Source organism: Mus pahari, chromosome 7 (genome assembly GCF_900095145.1).
Source record: "Mus pahari chromosome 7, PAHARI_EIJ_v1.1, whole genome shotgun sequence".
NCBI lineage: Eukaryota > Metazoa > Chordata > Mammalia > Rodentia > Muridae > Mus > Mus pahari.
The window spans coordinates 107,182,791-107,208,581 of record NC_034596.1 but is presented as its reverse complement, the minus strand read 5'-3'; the positions used below and the strand labels follow the sequence as shown (position 1 = coordinate 107,208,581).

At 53.5% G+C, this 25,791-nt stretch overlaps 2 protein-coding genes across 2 annotated transcripts; both read right to left on the bottom strand.

The window, feature by feature from the left end:
• Nucleotides 1-9,276: 9,276 nt before the first annotated feature.
• On the bottom strand, nt 9,277-16,125 carry Tedc1 (tubulin epsilon and delta complex 1). The gene is made up of 8 exons (XM_021202348.2): nt 15,986-16,125; nt 15,803-15,881; nt 15,243-15,445; nt 14,922-15,071; nt 14,528-14,626; nt 11,568-11,654; nt 11,064-11,243; nt 9,277-9,940 (listed from the first exon to the last, which is right to left on the bottom strand). The coding sequence occupies exons 1-8, from the start codon at nt 16,118-16,120 to the stop codon at nt 9,611-9,613; spliced, it is 1,263 nt and encodes a 420-aa protein (XP_021058007.1). The 5' UTR covers nt 16,121-16,125; the 3' UTR covers nt 9,277-9,610.
• A 2,541-nt stretch (nt 16,126-18,666) lies between these two features.
• Nucleotides 18,667-20,521, bottom strand: Crip1 (cysteine rich protein 1). Its single transcript, XM_021202416.1, has 5 exons — nt 20,380-20,521; nt 19,175-19,269; nt 19,038-19,095; nt 18,880-18,926; nt 18,667-18,769 (listed from the first exon to the last, which is right to left on the bottom strand). Exons 1-4 carry the CDS (start codon nt 20,417-20,419, stop codon nt 18,886-18,888), a joined length of 234 nt encoding a protein of 77 aa, XP_021058075.1. The 5' UTR covers nt 20,420-20,521; the 3' UTR covers nt 18,667-18,769; nt 18,880-18,885.
• Between the last annotated feature and the right edge of the window lie 5,270 nt (nt 20,522-25,791).

The following is a 25,791-nucleotide window of genomic DNA, read 5'->3' as shown; positions in this document are numbered from 1 at the left end:
GGTGGCTCATAACCATCCGTAACAAGATCTGACACCCTCTTCTGGAGTGTCTGAAGACAGCTACAGTGTACTTACATATAATAAATAAATAAATCTTTTTAAAAAAATACTTAATTTTAGAGTTGGAACTCATTAATTTTTTTTCAGGTGGTATAACTGTGCTCATGACAATTTTAAGATAACTAGAGATAAGTGTTTGTTTAGTTATTTAGGTTTTGGGGGGAGTGGCAGATGTGTTGTTGCTTTGTTGTTGTTGTTGTTACTGCCGCTGCTGCTAAGCCATAGCCTTGGTTGTTCTGGAACTCACTATGTAGACCAGGCTGTCCTTGAACTCACAGAGGTCCTCCTGCCTTGGACTCCACCTCCCAAGTGCTGGGATGAAAGCATGCGCCACCATGCCCAGCCAACCTTTTTCTAAAGTTTGACACTCACTCTACAGTGTCTGAGGGAATGTTGTCAGGAAAGAGCTCAGTCCTGAACCGGCACAGAGAACGTGCCCTCCACACGTGACAGGTTATCTAAGGCCAATCTCTATAAGCAGCTCAAAGTATTGCCTGCCATTAACCAGTTCCCCCAGGCCCTGGACAGACAAACAGTTACTCAGCTGCTACCCAGTTTGTTAAGGAAATAAACAAAGGGGGGTGTGACCAGTGTTGAAACCTTCTGCTCTCTCCAGCTGTTCAGGAAGTATGTCATTATGTGAGCTTCCCTCAAAACCGAAATAATCAAGTGTAATGGCACATACCTCTAATCCCAGAACTCAGGAGGTAAAGGCATGCGAGTCTGTGAGTTCAAGCCAGGTTGGTCTCAAAAATATGTCCCACTCCCCCAGTACCTTGCAGTGTTCCCTGAGAATTCACGGTGACATCCTGGGATGCCTTAGCACACATTTCAGGAATCGTAGCTCCAGCTAATACACATCTTTGTGTTTTCCCACTCTGCCTGCACTGGTATGTCTTAAAAGACTCACACTGGGAATATTGTTCTAACCCAAGCACGTCACGCCATGTCCAGTGATGTGTGTGTACCCATCTCTGTCCATTTCCCACAGTTCAACAGCATGTTACCTCTGGTTCTCTGAAGCCTGCTCCAGAGCAGTGTCTGGTCAGGGTGACAGTTGCAGCCCAGTGCCTGCAAGCTGATGCTAGGGTCCCTGACACCCTTTAATATGCTTCAGCTTCTATAGACCATTGACTGGACGTTAAGTGGTCATTCTGTCCCATGTGACTTTTTGATTGCTGAAGTCTAGTATAGTCCACACACTTGCTTAGTTTTCTGGTCTTATTTTATGCGTGTGCATATATGTGTGTTTGCATGTTTGTATGTAGGCACACTCTCTAGCTCTGGCGTGCACATTCGTTGGTGTTGAGTGCTTTCCCCACTCACGTTCATCTTACATGCTGAGGAACGGGCTAACGGTCTCTTGCTGAACCCAGAGTTTGCGCTTGTAGTTATTTGGGCTAGACAGCTGCTCTAGGCTTCCTCTGTCCTCCCTTCCCTGTGCTGGGACTACAGGCAGGCCACCCTGACCTTCGTGCTTGCACTACAAACACCTCACTCACTGAGCAATCTCTGTAGCCCTGTTTATTTCTTCTGTAAATGACTAGTTGTATCTAGCTGTATTTTTATTTTTTGAGGCAGGTTTCTCTGTGCTGTCCTGGAACTCTCTCTGTAAACCAGGCTGGCCTTGATTGAACTCACAGATCTGCCTACATCTGCCTCCTTAGTGCTGGGATTAAAGATGTGTGCAATGGTGCATGCCTATGCACAAGCATACATACAGAGGCCAGATATGTCTCCATCACTTTTTACTTTTTTTTTTAATTAAAGGCTTACTTATTTTGTGTGTATGGGAGTTTTGTCTACAAGTATAGCTGTGTACCAGAAGAGGATATCAGATTCCCCGGGGCTATAGTTACAGATGTTTGTGAGTCCCATGTGAGTGCTGGGAATTGAACTCAAGACCTCTGGAAGAGCAGCCAGTGCTCTTAACCGCTGAGCCATCTCTCCAGCCCCTCTGCTCTGGTTTTTGAGAGAGGGTCTTTGCAACTGGAGCTAGCTATTTTGGCTGTGCTGGCTGGCTGTGAGCCCCAGGATCGCCTGTCTCTGCCTCCCTAACCCTGGGTTACAGACACACGGCACTGTGTCCGGTGTTAAGTATGCACACTTGCTTTACACACTGAGCCAGTTCCAGCCTCTGGTTCTTTGAGCTTTGACTTTTTTTTTTCAATATGGAAATTTCTTATTATCATTTATGTATGTGCCACCACTGTTCTGAAGAGCTGGTGTCCCTTAGTTTCTGAGTTTGTTTTATTTGTTTGTTCTTTGAGACAGAGTTTCAAATAGCCTAGGCTGGCTTCACTCTCTCTATGTAGCAGAGGCTGGTCTTGCTTTCATTTTTCTTATTTTTATTTCATATAATAATAACAATAAGAGTAATAATTGTTATTTCATATAATAATAACAATAGCAGTAACAGGTTTTGAGGGAAGCTCACATAATGGTATACAGCCCATCAGATACCTCCTGAACAGCTGGAGAGAGCTGAAGTTTTCAACACTGGTCATACCCTGCTTTGATTATTTCCTTAACAAACTGGGTTGAGGGCCACTGCTGTGATAAGAAAGCAAATCCCAGGCAAAAGCTAAAGCAAATCAGGGTGCCCAGCTGATATATCACCTGATCCCATAAAAGCTTGAAAGTGTAGACCCATGATCATCTCATCACACAAGCACAGTTGTTTAAGAACTAAACTAAAGCCATGCATGGTGGCGCATGCCTTTAATCCCAGCACTTGGGAGGCAGAGGCAGAGGCAGGCAGATTTCTGAGTTCGAGGCCAGCCAGGTCTACAGAGTGAGTTCCAGGACAGCCAGGGATATACAGAGAAACCCTGTCTTGAAAAGCAAGACAAAACAAAACAAAAAGAACTAAACTAAGCGTTTTTGGATTGGTTTGCCCACACATACACACCCATTTATGTGTCTTTTATAACTACATTTTTTTTTTAAGACAAGGTCTTGTGCAACCCAAATTGGCTTCAACCTGCTCTGTAGCCCAAGGACGACCTTTAACTTCTGATTTTCTTGCCTCTACCTTCTAAGTGCTGGGATTACAGGCACCTGCCACCTGCAGCTTATCAGCTGCTGGGAACAGAGCTTAGCACTTCACACACGCTAGGCAAGAACTCTACCAGCTTAGTTAAGTTCTCAGCTCCACAATTAACTTCCTAGGACGAGACAAAAACTCCTGTGCTGTCTGACCCACACAAATCTACACAGCTGCTAGGCCTTCCTTTTGTTGGTCTGTGTGTGTGTGTGCGAGCACATGCACACTGTGTGTGTGTGTGTGTGTGTGTGCGAGCACATGCACACATGTATAGGACAGAGATCAACACCACGTTTATTCCAGCATGGTTTTACACTTGTTGTTTTGTTTTGTTTGTTTGGATTGGTTTCTATTTATTTTGGGGTTTTTAAAAAAGTTTTTTTTGTGTATGAGTGTACAGTCTCTGTCTTCAGACACCAGAAGAGGGCATCAGATCCCATTACGGATGGTTGTGAGCCACCATGTAGTTGCTGGGAATTGAACTCAGGGACTCTGGAAGAGCAGTCAGAGCTCTTAACCACTGAGCCATCCTCTCTAGCCCTCATCTCCACCTTATTTTTTTGTAACAGGGTCTCTCACTGAACCTGGAGCTCACCAATGAACTGGACTGTCTGGCCAGCAAGTGCTTCGGACCCTCATCTCTTCTTGCTAGTACCTGCATTACAGACGCACAACTCCAAACCCAACTTTTTACATAGGTGCTGGGGATCCAAACTCGGGTGTTTATGCTTGCATATCGAGCGATTTACCCACTGAACCATCTCTCCAAAGGAAGTAAGGAAACTGCTGAGACACAGACAATACTGTGAACAGAGAACGCTCAGACACCACCAGGCCTGCAAGGAACAACAAGGAGCCAGAAGGCCAGCTAAGAGTCACTTGTGTCCTGCAGGTGTGTTGGGGCGGGAACAACAGTGTCTCATCCAATCCCTGGCTCCCCAGCTTATATCCCCGGACTTGAGGCCTGACAGGTGTCCCTACCACTTGTCTCTATTACCACATCCACACGGTCCCTAAGGTATAATGGAGATACAGAAGCAGAGTGGTTCAGGGAAAGCTCTGGTCCACAAAGAGGAAGTTGGGTTACAGACAGACCGCACAGGAAGAAAGCCTGCCCTTCGCCCTCTGCGATCAATAAGATCTCCCTTGACTGCCAGGCGCTGTGGTGCTAGCCGCTTGCAGGTCCTTTCTCTTAGGATGAGTATGAGGGTACCTGGTCTAACAGTCACTTCCTGTTTGTACAACCTCAGGGGACACCCCTGCATGTTGCAGTATAAGGGTACCACCACCCTGTGCTGTCCTGCTCTAACAGTCACTTCCTGCTTGCACAACCTCGGGTGGCACCCATGCCTGTGGCTCTGACCTCATTTTCCTAGCTGCTGCTTGTAGGAGGCCCAGGCCTCAGATTTGCATCTTGGCTTCATCGCTTCCAGTGTGGCCGTACCCACACCAGGGTTCTCACCGGAGTTCTCACCTATTCTCTAGCCCCAGCTTCAGTTTGGATGTGAAGCTTAACTGCACACCAGGTGCCTCACTCAGATGTCATAGCTGGAGGTACATGGTGAAAGCTGGGCTCCTTGGATGACTAAGCTCTAAGACCAGGACAGTTCGTGACCAGGACACCAGATCCTGTGCCTACAGCAACTGGACCCCTGTAGCTCCCTAGGCAGGCCTCACCTCCCTTCTGCTAGACCCCAGAATCTTTCTCAAGTCAGAATAGGCCATCCAAAATGAAGACCAGACCTAGGCCCTGCTGTATTCCACCCTACTTCCCACCATCTTTCCTTTACACATGAAACTTAGTCCAACCAAATGCCGTTGCGCTCCCCCAGCCTACCACGCCAGCCCACTAACTCCATTGCATGGATTTGCTTAGTGTCCCTTTTCTCCGATTTAAGACGTGGGCGCTCAACTCTGGTCCCACTCCATCCCTACCTCATCAAAGAGTACCTCGTGGGTTTTTTTTTTTTTGCCAAATGGGTAAGGGAAGAGACAAACATGAACAGAGAATGAGAGAGGACCCAGGGAAGAGGAGAAAATGGTCACGGGGAGCTCATACCCTTAGGATGGTGACAGCTCCAAGCCCAGAGCTCCTGCAGGACAAAGCGTCAGAGGCACCTGTTGGGGTGTGGTGGGACAAGGCATGAGACCTCACGACCATACTTGGAGACACAGGTAGACAGTAAGACAGACTGACAGAAGCAAGTCCCGAGGGCACCGAGGCAGGACCAGACACTGCTGAGCCTGGCTAAAAGCTGATGAGTGCCCATTTCTTGTTGAGCTGCAAACACCCAGCACTTGGTTTTGTGCAGATGAGCAAAGCAGCAGATGTGAGCCACAGGCCTTTGAGTGGCAGGAAGACCCTTCCTGAAGGGCTGGCAGCCTCAAGCAGGGAACCGTCTGCCAGGTAGCCCTTTCTCTAAGAGCTGGTGGCACTGCTCTCAAAGTAGCTGGCTGTTTTGGACACTTCACTGAGAATATGCCACAGTAACTGGACACCTAACCCAGGAGGCCTTGCCCGAGTCCCCGCTACTCTACAGGATGACTCCAGCAGTCTTGAAAGGCACCATCTCAGGTTGGACCCTCAAACTCTTCTCACTCTGGGTGTGAAGAGGGCTGCCTCCTCAGAACCTCAGCAAGAAGCCAGTGCTGGGAGAGATGGGAGATGGGCCGACTTGTGGAAAGACTCCTCCATTAACAAACATGTCTTACACCCGTACACCCCCTCCTGGCTATACAACCACCAGGCTGCTCAGCTTTCTCCAGTCAACTGGGAGACATCAGAGATGTCCCAGGTACTGCACTTGGCCCAGTGGCAGAGCGGAGGTGGAAGGTACCGGGTGAGAGACTGCAGGCCAGCGCTAGGTCTTGGAATTACCAAGCCTTGAAGGCCAATGGCCTCAACAGCCAAGGGTTAGGAGCTGCAATGCTACCTTGCACTACCTGGCACTGCCACTACTACTACCCGTGGGTGATGCCAGTTGAAGGTTTCATCAACTGCTGATCGCTGGGCTGCAGGCTGTAAACCACCAGAGAAGGCTCTTCCAACCTGAGCACCCGGAGCCTTCAGTCTCTGACACCCCTCTAGTTCCCAGGCCTGGAGCCAAAGCCTGAGTCTGTCGGTCTTACTGGGCTTCAGTTCTCATGAGCCAAGAGTTACTAACAACCACTCACCTACTGGTTCCCCTAAGTAAAATGACACCAGCTAGCGAGCTGTTTAACAGCAACGGCCAAGATCCCCAGGATTAAACAGGAGCTTCACTCTTAAATGACACCTAGACAAAGACAGATGTCAAAAAGACACAGAGGGTGCTCTTGGTGTCTGCACAAGTAAGCAGGAGGGCCACAGGCTGACCCACCCGTGTGACATGAAGGACGAAGTTTCTTATAGCATCTTCATGGGATGATGCTGTGTCTGGAGCTGTGATTTTCCTAAGGGTTGATATACCCCCAAATCAGGTTATGACTCTATAAAGTCAATGTTCAACACGCCCTCAGCTGAGACCTTTGCAGCACCCACACCTACCCTTGTTCTAGCACATCCCATGAATGAGATTACTGTGCAAGTCTTTTTCTGGCTGATCTATGTGTGACTTTTGTCTTTCGGTGCTAGGTGGACCCTCCCCACTGCTTTATTATAATAGAGACAAAACTCTGTAATTCATTATTACAGCCTTGTTAAATGTCATACTGCTTTTTTAAAGCTGTTTTTTTGTTCTTGCTTTTTGTTTTGTTTTGTTTTAAGACAGGGCTTCCCAGCCAGGCGTGGTGGCGCACGCCTTTAAAGCCAGCACTCNGGAGGCAGAGGCAGGNGGATTTCTGAGTTCGAGGCCAGCCTGGTCTACAGAGTGAGCTCCAGGACAGCCAGGGCTACACAGAGAAACCCTGTCTCAAAAAAAACAAAAGACAGGGTTTCTCTGTGCAACAGTCTTGGCTGTCCTAGAACTCACTCTGTAGACCCGCCTGCCTCTGCCTCCTAAATGCTGGAACTAAAGGTGTGCATCACCAGATTCAAGATTACTGAATTTTCACTCAAGACTGCAGCATCTTTTGGCGTCTCTTAACATCGTGGGCATTTCTGGTTTCTGTAGTTACATACACACAGCTCCTGGGCAGTCCCTGCCAGGCTTCGTGCATGTACCACTAATTCTCTGGGATAGGCCTAGAAGTGGTTCTCCTAATCCACTGCATTGGGTCATTCCCCCACCCAAAGCAGTGCCTCAGCAAACCTTCCGGCCTGAAACTCAGGCGCCCCCTTCCCATTCTTATCAATCTCAGTTCCTGCCTTGCACAGCAACCCTTCCATGATTGATGTCCTGTTGCACACCAAACCATTTGCAAATGTAACTGACACTCCCAGCCCAAACTTTGTACCGCCACCACCACCTCCAACCAAGATGGAGATGAAATCAAATTTCTCCTAAGACACTCAAGTGTTCTGCCACTGAGACACAGCCTATTAATGTCATCTTTTAAACAGAAGTTTCTACTTTGACAAGAGTTGGGATTACTAAACTTCCCTTCAGTCAGCACATTGTGGTGTCAAGAATCCACCTCTTGTTATTCCCCCCACCTCAAGCAAGGAGGTGTTTGCCTTTGCATATTGGGTTCCCTTGGTAGGAACCCAAGGAACAAACTCCATGTCTTCACTGGTTCGAGAGCATGGGCCCACTGTCCACCTGCTGGCCTCAAATGTACCTGTGGGTGGTCAGAGCTTCAGTTCTTGTGTCAAGTATAAAAGATGCTGCCAACTTTAGGATCAGGTTGGGAGTACCAGAGGACAATGTGGACTTCCTCAGAGGCAGGGAGGGTAGGGTGTCAGGTGGCCCCCAATGCCTGATCTGTTATGCTGCAGGACCCTGGAGCAGTACGGGTCATCAATCTGTGAGCTTGCCCCAGGGCGTCAGGATCTGCCAAGGAAGTTGTGGCCAACTGACACTAGATTTTATTCCTACTTTACTGTGTGGCTCCCAAGTATGGGAGCTGAGGACACAGAACACTGAGACCACAAACATGGGCTATTCCAAGCCCTTGTGTGTGGAAAAGCTAGTTCTGAAGTCCTCCCCAGGTGACAACTTGACCAAGGAAGAGCCCCATGGTCGAGCCCCCTACAGGCTCTTGCCTTCACATGGCCTACAGACCCTCGAGTCCCACATTAAGGCACACACACACACACACACACACACACAAGATTCTGACAGGAACTGCACTAACTCTGCAGAGCAGATGGAGAAGCGACAGCTTGTAGCACTGAATCCACTTTGGATTTAAGGTTGAGTTCCACAGGACCACTGGAAGTCCTATAGCAGGGTGGTTTTCAGAGACAGNGAGCTTAAGTAGACTTGTTTATAGACCACATCAGTCATGAGGAGCCAGGCAGTCAAGCTCCCACGTGCCCTGGACCAGAGTCGGAACCCATTGGTGGAAGCAGCAAGAAGAGCTGATCAAGCATTCACAAGCAGGAACAGGGGCTACAGGCCAGGAGGTCCAGCAGAGGCCCAGCAGCAGGCAGGAGGTTCCAGAGACTCTAGGAGCTATGTCCATAAAAGGACCTATTAGACACTGGTCATCCAGAAGTGGCCTAGGAACATTCACTGGAACAAGCCAGCATGGTGCCCTGCCTCAGGGCCAGAGGCCACCTATACCCCAGACATGAGCCGTCACTCCAGCACACANCACCAGACAAGCAGGAAACCCCCACGAAAGAATGTTCTAGTGTTTGAGGATCCCAGAGTCACGTAGTGGCCTCTGGCCTGGATAAGCAAGAGATTAGAGGTTGCCTGGTGGACCCTACCGGCTGTCCAGTGCCTGGTCAGTGTTTGGAACTGGGGACTGGAAGGAAGGTAGGGCCAGAGACCATGGAACCCGCCTGAGCCTGCTGGCTGGGAGAGACTGGGTCAGGACAGAGCTCCCACCAGGCTGTATGCACATCCTGGACACAGGCTGCTTTGTGAGGGCTGAGCTTGCCCAGCGGCCTTCAGAACAAAGGCCTTCTGTCTGCACCACAGCTTCCTCTCCTCCGCTCTCCCAGGCAGAGCCCCCAGGCTCCCATCCAGCTCCCCACCACACACACACATCAGGCACATCCGTGGCCCAGTACAGGAGGGAGCTCTGCTGGAGGAGGCATAGAGCCAGAGTCTAAGAAAGAGGTTCAGGGAAACAACCAGAGCTGTTCCACTCAGGGAGGCCCAATACTTCCTGGACTTTGGGGCATGTGTGATTACAGCATGGTGCCAACCGTACACTACGTACATCCCAGTGTGNCAAAAAGAGGAAGATAAAGGGACAGCGGAAGAGGGCAGCAGCCAGGTGTCCCCAGGAACAGCTCTATATATATATATATACGTATATATAGGTCCCCTCCAAACATCTCAGGAGGACCAGCCTGTTGTAACACCAAAACCGTAGGCAAAAGAGCTCTGGCCCTGGAGGAAACACAGGCCCGGACCTCTCTGCTCCTCGCCTCTGAGACCCCCCTACACAGATGGCTACATCCTAGGGCCTTCAGTGTCCAGGAGGCAGAATCCAAATCAAGCCAGGCAGAGCCCCAGCCAGCCTGGCCAGGTCCTGCTGACTCTGACGCTGCAGTTGGTACAACGTCTTCTTCAGACAGGCCTCCTTGGCGCTCAGTGTCCTGATCACCTCGGATGCCTGCAGGCCTTGGGGTCTCGGTGCCCCATCTTTACTTCTCACCAATCGATGGGGTCTTTGTGGCTGGCCANGAGTACTGGATTGCTCCCAGGACCCCTGCAGGGCTGCCAACTCCCGCTGGACAGCCTNCTGCAGGGCCTTCCTTGAGTTGTTCCACTCTGGCCCCTGACCTAGGCCTCCAACCTGCGTGAGAGAAGGTACAGACGTTCTTGAGCCAAGGGCTCCAGATGCTCCCGGCAACTCTGCAGACCCGAAGCTCCCACCACAGAAAGCCAGCCCCACTCCCCCAGGTCCAGTACAAAATGCCTGGCTAGCCCCAAAATGTTTCACCCTCACAAAGCAACTGGAGTTCAGGCCAACAGCAACTGGAACACAGGGACCCAAAACTCAGGGGCTCAGGATCCCTAACCTCAACCTCCAGGGCTCCATTCTGAAGACCTACACCTGGCTGCAGGATAGCCTGGCAGTTTCTACCATGCTCCCTCCGTAAGGCCCTTCAGAACTCAGAGTAAGACTCTTGAGGACACCCGACACCCCGGGGCTCAGTGTACCATCTCGGATCCCCCCTCCCCCCTTGCACCCTTCCCACCGCTGTCCAGGATTACATGAATGGGAGGGAACAAGTCCTCCTGGGGCAGACTCTGTCCAAACACCTTGTGGGCAGCAGGTCTGGGGGAAGCACACGGATGACGTGTTCCCAGCCTCTAACCCACTCGGAACACTCAAGAGAACCACCCTGAGTCCTGGGTGCTCTGCTGCGTGGGCTCTGCCCTCACTTCTGGGAGAGAGGGGAGGAGACCTCTGGCTCAACCACAGCCTGAGCAGTCTGTGGCCTCACTAGGGTGGATAGTGTACAACTACCAGAGGATTCCCCTGAGCGTTGATTAGACTACGTAAGAGCTAAAGGGCCCGCAGCTAACATTAAAATGCTACCCAAAAGGAGAAATGATAGGTCAGTGAGTGTGCACGCTCCCAGAACAGCTGGGGAGGACCACTGGGCAGGCACATGTGCATGCAACAGGGATACACGGGCAGGCAGCTCAGCACTGAGTTGCCTAACTCTCTGGGGGGTCCCTGGAAAAAATCAGAAGGTGTCAGTGAAAGACAGCAGGGTCTCCTCACTGCAACCCACTGCTGTTGGAATCTGGTGCCCACTCACTCATCAAACTGAATTCAAATAAGCAGGGTAATTCATCTAGAGGCTTTGTCAAATGGCCATCTAGCCCTCCTCCGAGAACAGCCAGTCTGGACAGGAAGAGAAAGCAGTAGGGTTGGAGGGTGAGTTAGGAAGAGTGGGCTAGCTCACCCGGGCTTCCCACGCAGCCCGCCGGGGCTCAACCACTTCCCGTAGCTCCTCCTGCAGGGCCTGCAACTCTTGTTTTACGGACTCCAGCTCACCAAGCCCACCTTCAGAGATCGTGGGCAGGACCGGCGGCTGGGAGGTCACAGCAGGAGTCTCGGGGGAACAGGCATCCAAAACTGTATCCTGCAGAGACTACAGTGAGTTGGTCAGGCACAAGCACAGGTTTTGAGTGGGGCAGAAGACACAGAGGTTCGTGGGGTAGTGGTAGCATTCCCAGGGCCTACAGAGCACAGGGCAGCTGATACACCCCGGCTACTACCTCTCTGGCATGCAGAGGCACAAAAGCCAGACCTCTGGGAGACCCAGTGGTAAGGACATGCAGACATCCCAGGCAGAGCACCCCTTACAGTCGTCTCCATCTTCCTGGTGGGAAGAGCTTCCAAACATGACCATCAACGAGCCTGGCAGGGCCAGAACAGGCAGGGGCAGCAGAGAAAGCACCCTCACCATCCACTGCCAGAACACCAGCTCACGGCGCCGCCACTCCAGAGCTGCCTCCAGGCGGATGTTCTCACTCTCCAGTGCTTGCAGAAGCTAGGGGAAAAGCCACAGCTGGCGCAGACTGCCCACCGACCCGCTCCTGAGCCACGCTCTAGACCAGGGGTCTTTGACCCACTGACTGGAAGCTGTCCCAAAGACTGCATAGATAACAAGACCCAAGAGCTGGGAGCCCGCTGGGCCATCCCAAGTAACTGTGGGGAGAGTTTGCAAGTGATGAGAACTTAGGCATAGCAGAGGGGCATGTGACAGAGTTGAGACATGCTTAGAGGGGAAGGGCAGGGCCAGAAGATAACCTTTGCCTATCCTCAGCAGCACAAAGCTTGCTAGTCTTGCACTAACATTTGTGCATCAGTGACAGAGCAGAATCTCTTCTTGGGGTACACTCCCTGCTTAGCAAGAGCCAGAAGCTACTAGCTCTTTATCTCCTACCCTTGGTCCTCTGGCTGGGAACCCCAACTTAGGGACTCCCTTCTGAACGTCCATCATCCAACACACCTGACCCTTCTGAGAGACAGAAAGCTTGGCAATCTGTAAACTGAGGGTGGATGCCCCGGGATGCTCGTAGGTGCCAGGCCTAGTCAGAGGCACAACCTGCACAAAATGTAAGTGCTCCCACATTTAAAACCTGCATGAGGGACCCAGGGAGAGGACCCTTGCAGAAGACAGTGCATGTCAAGCCCTCTGCACCTCAGATCCCCCAACCAGGTCTCCGCAGAGAAGTTTTCCATGGCCTGAGAAACTGGAGAGAGACCCTGAATGCTAGCCAAGGCCAGTCCACTGGGGCAAGCACAACAGAGGCAGGAGATCAGAGTCACCACTTAGCCATGGGCAGAGATGGGAGAGTGGTGAGAGATGTAAGCAGCCAGCCAGATCAGGGTGAGTGGGACACAGGGGGTGGCCCACAGTCCTACCACCCGGTACAAAGACAAAGACCCTACCTACAGACACGAGGCACCTAGACACACCATCAGAAGGGCAGATAATACAGACCCCAAGAATAGTCCCCAGGGGCGCAATGCCCCCAGACCGTGGGGTATGGGTGTGACAGATGAGCAAATAAGCCCCTTTGCTTTGCCATGGCTCCACCCTCAATTCTGCAGTCTCCTGAAGCAGCTGTCTCCCTGAACCTCCTCCCAGCAGGACCAAGGACACAGAAGGTGCAAACAGAAGGCTATGGGCTCCACAGTGACCCAGGAAACTGACTTCCAATGCAACAACAGGCCTGGCTGCTCACACACTGGGCACACACCCTTCCAGAAACTTCTGGGACCTGACTGCGGGTGGGCCAGATGCAGGTTTTAGCCAGCCCCTCTCCAAATCCATGAAAAGAAGCTCATCTGAGGCCTTACTTAGCAACTGCTGTCCACAGTCCTCCGTCTCAGCCCAGGACAGCTTCTGAGACAAGTGGTGCCTTAACCAGTGGCCTCCCCACACCCTGCCCCTGGAGTAGTCCCACAGGAAAGTCCCAGGCAGTGCTTGACTGAGCATGGGAGGCCTCTTCTATTACCCAAAGTTCAGCAGCCGAGTCACATTCAAAAGGGGGTCAGAGTCAGGGGTGTGCATAAGGACCCTTAAGTCTATCCCAGCACTTCAAGGTCAAGCGCTGGTCCTACAAGGCTGTACCCAGCCCGGGATTTATCTAGGCATATAGGTTCAGCTGGCACCAACAGTCAGGTACCTTACCCAGGAAGCCCAGATCCAGAATCTGCCAACCAGCCTTGTAGCGAGAAACCCAGAAGATGACAGGAAGAGTGGAAACCAGGAATTTAGCCATCCGCCCCTCACCCCATGAGCCTCTGCTTTCACCCACCCAGCCTTAGGACGGGCCTTTGATGAGGTAGAGTCTGGACTGGAGAGGGAAGAGGCAAACAAGGGAATTGTGCCTGGAAGAAGGCAGGTTTTAGCAGGTTCCAAGCCCCAGTTCAGCTGCATAAGAATACAAGCCCAAGGCCGACAAAGGCAGCCAAACACTCGGGGTGGTTTAAAATCCAGCCCCAAGGTGATGACCAGTCCTGAACCTGTCCTATAAGCCTCAGAGATAAGCTGGGCAAAACGAAGACACCAGTGACAGAAGGGTAGGATCCTAGAAAGACAGAAGGACAACACGGGGGGGGGGGGGAGAAGCTGGGATGGGGCCAACCCCAACACTTTCCTCAGTGGCATGGTCTCAGACAGAAGGCCATGTCTGCCTAGGGGGTCTCACAGCCTGCTGTTCTGCAGGGCTCTCTCGCTCTCTCTCTCTTTATAAAGATTTGGTTGGTTGGTTGGGTTTTTGTTGTTCTTTTTTTTTTTTTTTTTTTTATATGAGTACACTGTAACTGTCTTCAGACACACCAGAAGAGGGCATAGGATCCCATTGCAGATGGTTGTGAACCACCATGTGGTTGCTGGGAATTGAACTCAGGACCTCTGGAAGAACAGTCAGTGCTCTTAACCGCTGAGCCATCTCTCCAGCCTGGGCTTGGCTCTCTTTAGATTCAGGTCTATCAGGAAGCTCAGGAGCCCATTGCCTAGAAAAGCCATGCTTGGAAAGAAGTGAATGGCCCCTGGGCAATGAAATAGGAGTAAGGCCTACAAACATCCAGGCCTGTAACCTGGCCTTCCGGTTGACCTCCCCACACTGATTCTCCTGAGTCTAGCCCCGGGCTCTGAAGGACAGCCAGCCCATTCACACTCAGCCTTTCCCTATGTGTCAGGTAGAACCAGAAGTTCATCTCAGACCTGAAAGCACTGTTTCTCCATTCCAGTGGTCTCCTTCCGGACCCCCAACTGTGATACTAGCCACCCACAGTAACAAACGACAGTGATTGGCTATCCAAGCCTAACACCAGCCCGGGTATTTCCCCAACAGACCAAACCCCACTGTGAGGCAGTGCCCACTGCAGCAGCATCCTGCCAACCCTTACCTGCTGACTGCTCTCTGGATCTCTAAGCATCTCTGTTTCAGCAACAGAAAGATGGCCAAGACTCTGTTGGCTGTGGCATCCCTGGGTGTACAGGTGGATCTACAAGAAGAAATATACCCAGGCTGGGGAGCAGCTCCCCAGCAAGCTCTTTCAGCCGAATATGGGCACCTTTAGAGACCACTTATAACCAGAAAGGACAGGGCTGGGCTCAGGATGCCTCAGTAATACTGGGGGCGGAGGCTGCAGAGGGCACCAGACAACTTCACTGAGGGCTTCCACACCTTGCTCTCCAGGACACAGGTAATGCAGGGTTCGGCCCTGCTTGTAAAGGCCAGAGTTGGGGTAAGCTCAGCAGTCCAGTGGTCCAGGATGAAGAACCCTGTGCCTGTATTACCTTGCTGAGGAGGGTACACTGCTCCCGCTGACTAGAGATCAGGCATCGCCACCTAAACCGCAGCCTTCCNATCAGCCATTCCACTAGTCGGAGATCCACGGGGCTCTTTGGTTCCACAAAGGATGCAGGAGGGCCAGGACTGGTTGGGGCCTCACAGTAGAGAGGGAACAAGAGTCAACCCTGCTATACATCCCATATCTTGAGGAAGGACCAGGACAGGGAAGCTCAACTTCCAAGCTGGATGAGAACCGCACCAAGGGCAAATACCGCATGCCGGGTTCCGGGCAAAGCAGGGCTCCGACACCCTCATTACATACTCACCTCCCACTGGGGCAACTGGTCACCCAGCTGCACACGGGTCTGGGCAAGCAGCTGCTCAAGCAANGGTCCTCGGGCCAGGAGCCAAGACAGGGCCAGCAGCAGTTCCCGGCTTCCCTGAGAGCTGCCGTCGGGAAACTGTAGCAGCACAGACCTGGGGTAGCCTTGGGAGCCCAGTGCTGACTTCACCACACAGGCTTGGGCCTCTGGAGTGGGAAATGATCAGCTCAGGGGGTGCTAACCTGGAGATTTCACCTGGATCCCTCTGGGGACCTGAGAGCACCCCCTAAGCTTAGAACCTGCTAAGAGTGGACTAAGGAGGCGAGATCTGAGTCTATGAGGAGGCAAAGTGATAACCAACAGGCAGGATTTCTGTGAGCGGTTGGTTCAGGGTGTAGCCAGGTAAGCCTGGTAAAGGCTAGTGGGAAGCGCAACAGTTGGAGGAGCAGGTGCCTGCAGGAAGGGAGGAGACAACAGAGGAGCTTGGATGGGGTGGGACTTGGTGGGTTAAGACAAAACTCCAAAAGCCTTGGGGAGCGGCTTTCTGAGAGGGCGGGGCTTACCTGGGGCAAGGTCGGTCCAGGTATTGTTTGCAGCAAGCGGTGAGAGCACGCGCAAGAGAAGCTGCCAGAGCACCGGAGCCTAAAGCAAACGAGGAGTTTGTAGTCAGCGGGTATCAGGTGTCACCTACATCGGCCCACGACAACGCCTGCCCGGACCCCGACCGCCTACTCGGGTAGCCTCACCGCCTCTGGTCGATCGAACTTTGCGCGGCGGAAGATTTCGGGGCTGGGCCCAGCTGGCAGGCACCGACTCAGCGCGGCGACAGCCTCAGGCAGGGCCCGGGCAGCCCCTTCCACCCGGCTCCGCCGCCGCCGCATACAGCCGGCACTAGACAGCCTCGGATCGCCCGCTCGGGACCCCGACCAATCACAGTTCCGGATGGGGCCCGCCTTCTCCCCCTCAGGCCCAATGAGAGATGAGTCTGGAGTTTGAGTGCCTACCAGCCTATCCCATAGGCAGGCACTTCCGGGGTCGGGGGCGGGGATTAGAGGTGCCAACTCCGTTGGAACTCACCAATCAGCACCTCGACTTAGCAACCCCGGGCTGGGGCAGCGCGATGCTGGAGGGCGCGCATGCGCCCGATGTGCTCCCTGGAGGCGCGGAGAAAGGAGCAATGTGGCTCCACCCGGCCACGAAGGGAGTGTCTCTGCGAAGCCGCCCAGGAAGGAGCCCGCCGCCAGGGGTCGCCAGGCCCCCGCGAGAAGCCGCTGAGCCCTGCGAAGTGGGTGGGGAGTTCCGGGGGCCACGTCGCCAGAAGTCTCTTCAGAAAGCCGTCCTCCCTCTCTTGTAGAGCCAGCCCCAGACTTCCTTGTCCCCATCTTCATTCTTCCTCCCGCCACTAGAAGAGCAGTTTTTAAGGCAAATTCTCCGCTTCAGAAAAGGGTGCGGCCCTCTCTTTTAAGGTTGAACTTAGTTTTGCACTCAGCCCTACAGGAGCAACCTAGGTATAAGCTTTGAGAATCCCACAAGGATTCACAGTAGCTACATGACAATGGCAGAATGAACCCAGAGTGCAACCTGATGCGCCGGGAAAGACGCTGCACCACAGGCAGTTGGTAATTATCCTCCGCAACCGGCACGAACCTACTATGTGGCTACAACCTAGGTGAAGCCAGAGCAGCCTCTGTGGGAAGCCGGATGCGAAAGATCACATATGTGCGCCAGTGTGTGTGGAGGAGGGCCGGACAAAGGCCGGACGCTGCCTACGGTGATCCAGAGACAAGCCTGTAGGCGACGAGTGGCAGGAAGAATTGCTGGGGCGAGTCCTGTACGCTCGAACGGACACAAACTAAGCTTTGTGCACTCGATGTCGCCACCAGAAATAGTTGGAACAGCGGACAGACAGTACTGTGTGTACTCTACATCTCAATAAAGCCAGGAAAGAGGCAGATGGAGGAGGAGGCAGGTGGAGAGGGAGAGGGTGCGGTGCGGAAAAGGAAAGTGAGGTGAGAGGGAGGGGCAGAGCTGTCTTTAGGCACCTGCCGGCTTAACGGCGTCTACAGGATGGCCACGCCCTCCGGAAGTGCGGAGACTGCGGGCTCACCTTTACCTTGACCCTCCCTGTGTTTTGCCGCCGACCTTCCTCCGCTCATCTGGATACCCCCCTCAGCTATCTGGCCTCAGGGTCTCCTTCCTGGCCCCTTGCCACGCAGCAAATGGCCACGCCCAGCTAGATTCTACCTGCTCCTGCCCTCACTGCAGGGCCGTGCTACTGCACACATTAAACACGGAGCGCCCTGAAAAGCACAAAGACTGCGTTCTTGGCTACTGTGCCAAGGAACTCCTGATACACCCTCATGGAACTCTCTGCCTCTTAGGCTTCTTTGCAATACTATGCTCTTCCCCCACCTAACCTACTCATTCCTACAGGCCTCTCAGGTTGCTGGAGGCCCAAGTCTACTCCAGTTGAGAGACGTTCGAGGGGCTGGAAGTATGAGGAAAACAGGGGCCTTAAGGGTGGAAGACAACAGGGGAAAGTGAGTTTCTGCTCCTCACCCATACAGCTCTTCCAGGTCCTCTGCAGGTCTGGTTGGACACCAAAGATACCCACACCCCTCCTAGTAGGAAACTAATACCAAAGGTGGACTACTTCTACTCCATACTGTGGTCACCTCAAGCACTGTGGCCTCCACCTACTGAGATTCCAGAATCACCCAACAGCACTACACTACACTACACTACAGACCACTTACTGGACTCACCAATAGCCTGTCCGGCTTGTTTCTGCAGTGTAGGTGCCAAAGATGAGCCCAAGCTAGACCAGGGCACTTCTGAGACCTTTGTGGCCTTGTTAAGTCCAAAGGGTCTTGAATGTCCAGTGGCACAGGGAAGGCAAAGCTGAGAGCTGCCTGGCCCTACAAGGGTTTCCAGAAAGCCCTTTCCACTGCCACCCTCAAATCCCGTTAGAGCACCGGGTCACCCAGGGCACTCCTGTTCAGGGGAAAGGTGTCTGGGACCAGGCTGAGCAGCTGCAGAGCTCACCCACAAGGGTGCACTTCTGGGGACAGGGTGGGGTTGCAGGAAGTGAAAATGGAATAGACCAGGAATCCACACAACTCCCCCCTGAAACAGCTCAAAAAGGGAACCAAACCAGCTCCCACTGATTCACCCTCTGAACTGTGGCCAGCCCCGCCTACGCCATGTTCCTGCTGACCCTGACAGCCAGGACCTCACCCCGTGCCAGAACCACTACAGAACTTTACGGACCCTGAAGTTGGATGTCGGCCTGAACCTGCTCCCCTCAAAGCGTAGTGGGCGCCACTGCCTGCAGCAGCAGGAAAAGCAGTGCCCTGCATCAGGCCTGGGGTTGAGGCCCCCACCACAGCGCACCTCCATCACACACTAGCAGACAAAAACACAGGACTTCCAAAGGTCAGGTTTATTAAAGGCACCGAGGGCTCCCAAGAGCCCTGCTGTCCGGGGGTAAGGCCTGGCATGTGCCTGGGCGGGCAGGGAGTTTCCACAACCTGTAAGAAAGGGAGACAAATGGGAGTGCAAAGTTTTGTTGTTTACTCTATTAGGGGTGACTCTGTCCTGTAGACTGGTGGACTGGATGGGATTGGAGATGGGGCTATACCTCGGTCTACTTGAAAGTGTGGCTCTCAGCTCCACCTCGCCCAAAGCCTGCAAAAGATAAAAAGAGGATAAGATAAATAATAATAATAAGGATACCAACATGTTGGGAAAGGAGGTTGGCATTGGGAGGCCAGTTAGGGTAGAAGTCCAGCAACATACCTTTGGGCCCAAACATGGCGGAGTAGCAGGGATGATTGCAGTAGGGCTTGCCTTCATGCTACAAGGAAAAGAACAGGAGGGGTTACCTTCACCCCACCTCCTACAGCCCCTCCCTCTGCCCCCTAAGGGCCCCATACCTCAGCATGACCCCCAGAGGTCAGCGTCTTTCCACATTTCTCACACTTCAGGCAGGGCCGATGCCAGTCCTTGCCTAGGGACGTCACTCGCTCAGCTGCAGAAGCACAGACCCACTGTGAGACACTGGAGTCCCTGCATCCCCTCTTCAGCTGCACAGACACCTACACTTCATTGTCTCAGTGTGGCAGCCCACCCTGGGTCCCCAGACGCCACTGTGCTCCAGAGAGGGTTAAGGGCCACTGTGGTACTCTCAAGCCAATCCTACCTCACAAACCAGAAGGGCCGCCTTGTTGGTGGGAGAGTTTCTTTTAGGTTGTTTTTGTTTTTGTCTTGAGACAGGGTTTCTCTGTGTAGCCCTGGCTGTCCTGGAACTCACTTTGTAGACCAGGCTGGCCTTGAACTCACAGAGATGCTCCTGTCTCTGCCTCCCCAGACTAAAGTGCTGGGACTAAAGGCATGGGCTACCTGGCCACCCAACCAGGCTCACTGGTGGGACACTTTCAAGTGTCACCACAGGGATATGACCCCCCGCCCCCCCCCCCCCAGGGCTTGTAGAGCTGGAAAGGAGGAGGCCTTCAGACTTGAGAGTGGAGGATCTGAGGCTAGGTAGACCCAGTTAAAGTCCTCTGACCTCTGTACTAAACCTGGGCACACCCTTCTCAGCAGGGACAAGGAGACCTCTTACTTCTCGTGGGAGTCCTAGGGCACGTGAACAGCAAGAAAATGAGCACCCGAGACCGTACCCCCCGGACGTGGTTTTGGGCGTCTGTTTCTACTTAGCATTGGGAGGGGCCACCCTAGTCCCGCGTTCCTTCCTATCCAGCAGGGACCCCGCCCAAGGCACACAGACAGAAGGCGGGAGAGACAGTGGGATCCAGAGGCCAGGGTCACAGAGAAGGGGAGACCCAGAGGCCAGGGAGTCACAGAGACCTGGATACCCAGAGACAAGGAAGCCAGAAGACTGACCCAGAAACATAAGACAGCGAGTAGGTACAGATACCGGTTCCGTTTAACACCAAATTGTCCCACCCTCAAGCCGCGGGCAAAGTATATGGGGTCTATCCCAAGCGATGCCCTGGACTCTAGACACCCGGGTCCACCTGAACAGCCCAATACTGTCCGCCTCTGGACCACTCTTCCGCGTACCGCCTGCAGTACTCCCGCGGGCAAGTAGAGAGAGGTTGGGATACCCAAGCGTGCTCACCGAAATACACCTCCTTGTCGCACTTGGGGCACTTCGGCATGGCGGTACCTGGTCCTGCACAAGTGGCTGCAGCTAGAAGGAAGTAGGTTGTAGGCTCTGGACTGGGTGGCGCCCGCCTGGTCCGCGCTTTTCAGGGACCCCGTGGCCCTGCCCTTTAAGGCCCCGCCCCCGCCCCACCCCCTCAGTCCGGGACTTGGACCCCTGGGAACTCTGATCCAGGCCGACTGGCCAAGAATGGTCATCTGGTCCATGCTCGCCTCCGGCAAGATAAACTGGCCAAGGGCCATGCAGGGGTGCGGAGTCTTTATCCGGGACCCTCTAAGAAGCCCAGCGGCTTCTGCAGACTCAGGCCCCGCCCCCTGCCTGGAGCAGGACAAGTCTCAGGTCTTGAATAGGGGACGTTGGGTCCACCCCTTGAAGGACGAAGCGCTCTGTCTAGCCTAGCGTTTTGCACCTGCAAGGGCTAGGTGGAGCCCGGGTGAGCACAGGAAACTTCTAAAGTGCAGATAAAGCGGGACATCCTACTAAAACTGGTGAGGCCAATCTGGTCTCTAGGGTGAGACCCTGCTTCAAAACACCCGCGCGCACGCGCGCGCGCACACACACACACACACACACACACACACACACACACACACACACACACACACACACACACACACACACACAAACACACACACACACACAAATAAAGCGCAGAGAGACACAAATTAGCATTCAAGGATTCTGCACATATTTTGATGCTTCTTCGGAAAGAGTTGAGGACATTCAGAGTCTCAGCCTTGTAGCCCAACTCCTTCCAGCCTTTCCCAGATCTAACCCACTCAGACGCCAGGAGGTCCACCCTGGCCAGCCGCATGTGAACACCCTGACCTTTGGCAGCTGACTGGACTGCAGCCACAACTTCACGGGGGAAATCAGAAGAGATCAGAAGAGGGGACTCCCATCCAGAAAAGCCCTTCCTGCCACAGGAACAACAGAATCTAAGCTGACCTAGCAACTTGAGGTTGGAGACCTGAGGTCAAGACAAGGAATTCGGGTGAGGCCATGCCCAGGATGTTTCCCTGATGCCTTGAGGCACAATTGATGAGTAGTTCTTATCTCTGGGAGAAGTGCCCAGAGCTCAGCGGTCCAAGTCCACTGCCCAGCTAAGGAGGAGGCTGAGCCTTGGTCGGTACCAGTTAGAGAATAGACTAAGCCTACAGTAAATATGGAGGGCTGGGAGGTTTCTACTGGCCTGGATTTCAGAGTAGTTTGCAGGCTCGGTGGGGGTTGGGGCTCTCTGATCATTGCCTGGCAAGCTGACGGTGCATTTGCTGATAGCTGGACATTCAGTTCTCACTGTTCAGCCCTGACTGAGCTTCTTGTCCACACCTACCCATTTATCTGTCTGCAGACCTAGCTCTGAGCAAGGATCAGTCAGGGGTACCTCCATCTCCCTGACCACTGCTGGGGTGGGGAGTCAGAACTCTCGAGATGGGATAAGTGTTGTACCATGGGTCAGCAAACGCAGCCCCCCTGGAACACTACCTTCCTCCTAGGGACCCTAACCTAAAGGTACAGCTCTGTCCCAAACTGGAGCTCCACAAATGCCCAGCTCTTCAAAGACATTCTGAAGCCCTTCACTATCAACTGGGGGCTCCAGAGCAGGGTTGAACATAGGCCCTATAAGGATAGACTCCCATCTTCTAGCCTGTCATTACCTAAGACCCACCTAGAGGCCTGGGTTGGCACCCCTGAGTGGTTTCTGGACTTAAGGCCTGCTATGCTCCCCCACCCCCATGCCATTTCTTTCTTTCTTCCCCCCCCCCAACAGGGTTTCTCTGTATAGCCCTGGCTGTCCTGGAACTCACTCTGTAGACCAGGCTGGCCTCGAACTCAGAAATCCTCCTGCCTCTGCCTCCCCAGTGCTGGGATTAAAGGCGTGCACCACCACGCCCAACTCCCCAGGCCATTTATTGTAGTCTTTCAATCTTTCTGTTAAAAAAAAAAAAAAAGGACATATTTCTATAGCTCCTGACTTAGTCTACAAAGGAGAGGGGAGAGGGGAGGAGCATCCTGTGGGCAGAGGTTAGAAGGGGGAGATCCGAGCAAAGCCCTTGGTGATATAAGGAGAAGCCAGAGAAGCCCAGGACCATCCGGAAGGGCGGTGTCTCTACCAGCACAGATCCCTGGGGCCTGACCACACACAAAGCTACCTCACTGTCCGTGGGAGAAGCCAACTGCTGCCTGCCAGGGGTGTGCACTGGGTGGAGGAACAAGGCACCTGGCAGACTGCCTCCTCTCTTCTCTGGTGTGTGTGTGTGTGTGTGTGTGTGTGTGTGTGGTGTGTGTGTACCAGAGGCTGAATGCTCGGATGCGCATCCTTGGGGATGGCTCTACCGTCCTATGAGTGGTCTCTCTCAAAGCAAATAGCTGTGTTTCTACGTATCTGCACTCAGAGACCTTGTTTTGTTTTGTTTTTTTGTTTTTTTGTTTTTCCTGACAGGTTCCACTGTGTAGCACTGGCTGTCTTGGAATTCACTCTGTAGACCAGGCTGGCCTCAAACTCAGAGACCCGCCTGCCTCTCATTCCTGAGTGCTGGGATTAAAGGTGTGCGCCACCACTACCTAGCTAATACCCAGGGACTTCTTGACAGACTCTTTCTACCTCTCACCCAAGAGATAAGCGCTAAGGCAGGTGGGTCAATAACCCGGTCCACGGTCCTTCCATCCATTGCCCCTCCCCAGAGATAGCTCCTCCTCCCATCCCTGCTAGCCCCACCCCAAGCCACAGGAACCTTCTCCACCTTCCCGAATGTTGTTTCCTGTTGCCATGGTCACGGGAGGGGTGCCAAGGCAGGGTGCCAAGGGCTGATACCTTCTTTGTTGGTACACAGCAGATTTTTCCAGACATTCCACTCAGATGTATCCACTTAAAGACACAAAGACATATACAAGCCGCGGCACGGCTTCACAGGCCTGTGATGAGCTAGAGCCACGCCAGAGACTGAGGCTACAGAGCCTGCTCTACAGAGCCAGACCTTGTCAAGAAATAAAGAAAAGGAAGGAAGGAAGGAAGGAAGGAAGGAAGGAAGGAAGGAAGGAAGGGAGGGAGGGAGGAAGGAAGGGGAAGGGAGGGAGGGAGGGAGAAAGGGAGAGAGAAAAGAGGAAAAGAGAAAAAGTCAGGGATGGTGATGAAGAGATAAGGTAACACCATCCTTGTTTGCTTAGCTCACAGCAGTTCTTCACTCCCTCAAAAGTCACATCTGCCTTGGAAACACACAAGCCTGCTCTTGGTCTGAGAGCTCTTTTTCAGTACTTGGAGGTGGAAGCAAGAAGATTCAAAGCTAACCCGAGCTACATAGATTATTTAAGGCCAGCCTGGGCTAAATGAGACTGACTCAAAAAAATAACAACGGGGCGGTGTGGGTGGCCGGGGTTGGGGGTGGGGGAGAAACTCTTCCAAATCTTCCATAGGGTCTGCAAATGCCCCGCCCACAAATGCCCCGCCCACCCGCTGTTGCTACTGCTGTTTCTAGTCAGACCACTAGCCTTAGCGCTCTTGGCCGAGGCTCAGCTGGTGTCAAAGCCCGGCCAGCCTTCCTGAGGACCAACTCTACACTCTTACCTGCCTCCTCTTATCCCAGGCTATCTCTGGAGGAGGACGACTGACCAGGACTCCTGGGCCAAGTGAAGGCCTGGTGTGCTCTGCACGAGCACTCAGAGGGCACACGGTGACCTCTCCACTGCTTATGCCAGGACAGCATAGAGGCTGTGGGGGAGGGGAGGCCACAGAACCATGATCTATCTGCTCAAGCCTTCTCTGTACACACCCATGCGCCCTCCACTGGCTGGGGTGCCACGCCCCGGGGCCAGCCAGCACTGGCTGGGGTACCACACCCCGAGGCCAGCCAGAGAAGGCAGGGCTGAGCCCCGTGGGCTGACGACCACTGAGGGATCTCAGAGCCCACTCCCACTAGGAACACTCAGCCGCTCAGGGAAGGGGGACCTCTCCAGTGTTGCAAAAACGACTCTATCTACTGGCTCTGCTGGTACCTGGCTGAGGGTGTAGTCACGTGTGAAGATGTCCATCTAAGGGCTGGAGGTCATCTGAGCCTGCCCTATGTCCTTTGCTCTCTCTCAGGTGCATATGATGTCAGCACACGCATTAGAGAACATACTGAGCCCAGACACACACAGCACAGGCCTCCCTAGGGCCCACCCTCCTCCTTCTCCCTCAGACCAGTGGAAGACATTTACAAGTTCCCAGGGCCTATTTTCAGCAGCTTGTCTCCTGGGACCCCCGTCTGGCACAAGATCTGGCCCGAGGGTAGGTCTGCAGGGATGGTTGACCACAGTCAGAAGGGATTGAACACTGCTTCCCAGACAGGTTCCTCCACCCCTCAGGCCTTATGCCTCAGGCTTAGGCGGACAGCAATCAGATCCCTTCTTTTCCAGAAGTAACGTCATAGCCAGGAAGGGAGTGGTAGACAGTGGAAACAGGGTCCTAGCCACCCTTCTCTCAGTAGGACTGCACTGCCTACCTGGGACCTATCATCTCTCTGGTCAGATGGGCTACCTACCCTGCCCCCTGCTTTCCTTGAGGCCTGCCCCGTGCCCAGTGACCGCTTCCTGGAACCGAAGCCCAGGAAGAACCGCCTGGAATTCCAGTCTCTCCAGACCAGCAGCTGATGGCCTGGAGCCCACCCCCGCAGTCAGTCTGGCCTGGGAAAAGGGGCTGCCCACACCTGGCACCCTGGGCTCCGGCCAGCCCAAACTGCACCCACGCACTAGCCAGAGCACTAGCACGTGGTGATCCTTTTGATACCCTGCCCACAGGCTTCAGTCAGCAGCCAGTGAGCAGAGCCAACCATGTGAGATCTAGAGATCAATGGGATCTGCAGGCAGCCAGGAGCTTGAGGAAGACTCGGGCAGAAGGGTTCCCAGGGCCGATGCAGGAGAAGCAAGGCTAGGCAGGAGGGCGGATGCTAGGGTGTTGGCCAGATGATCAAAGATTAAGGTAAGTGGGGAGAAGGAGCCATAGGCTGGGCACCCCATAAAGAAGTCCAGCTGAGTATACTGGTAAGCAGAGAGGAGCTCGGAAGGCCTGGTTGGAGAGTGCAGCAAGGCTAGATAGGTGGGTGGTGGTCGTGTGGCAGGGCGCGTCAGGGGAACTCCTGCAACTAAACTGTGCAGAGCAGCCTGGGCTGTCTCCCTGTGAGGTTCTGGACTCGGCAGAATTTGGAATGGAGTGAGATAGTCTGCTGGCATGTGGAGGCATCTCTGAGTCTAGGTGTTTATTTGGGAGATAGAAAAGCTCAGGGCACTCTCCCATAAGGGTGGATGCCAGACAAAGGCCTCTATTCTCTCCTCCATCTTGGGTGCATCGGAAGCTGGTGCCACTGACGCGACCTGCCTATGCAGCGGACA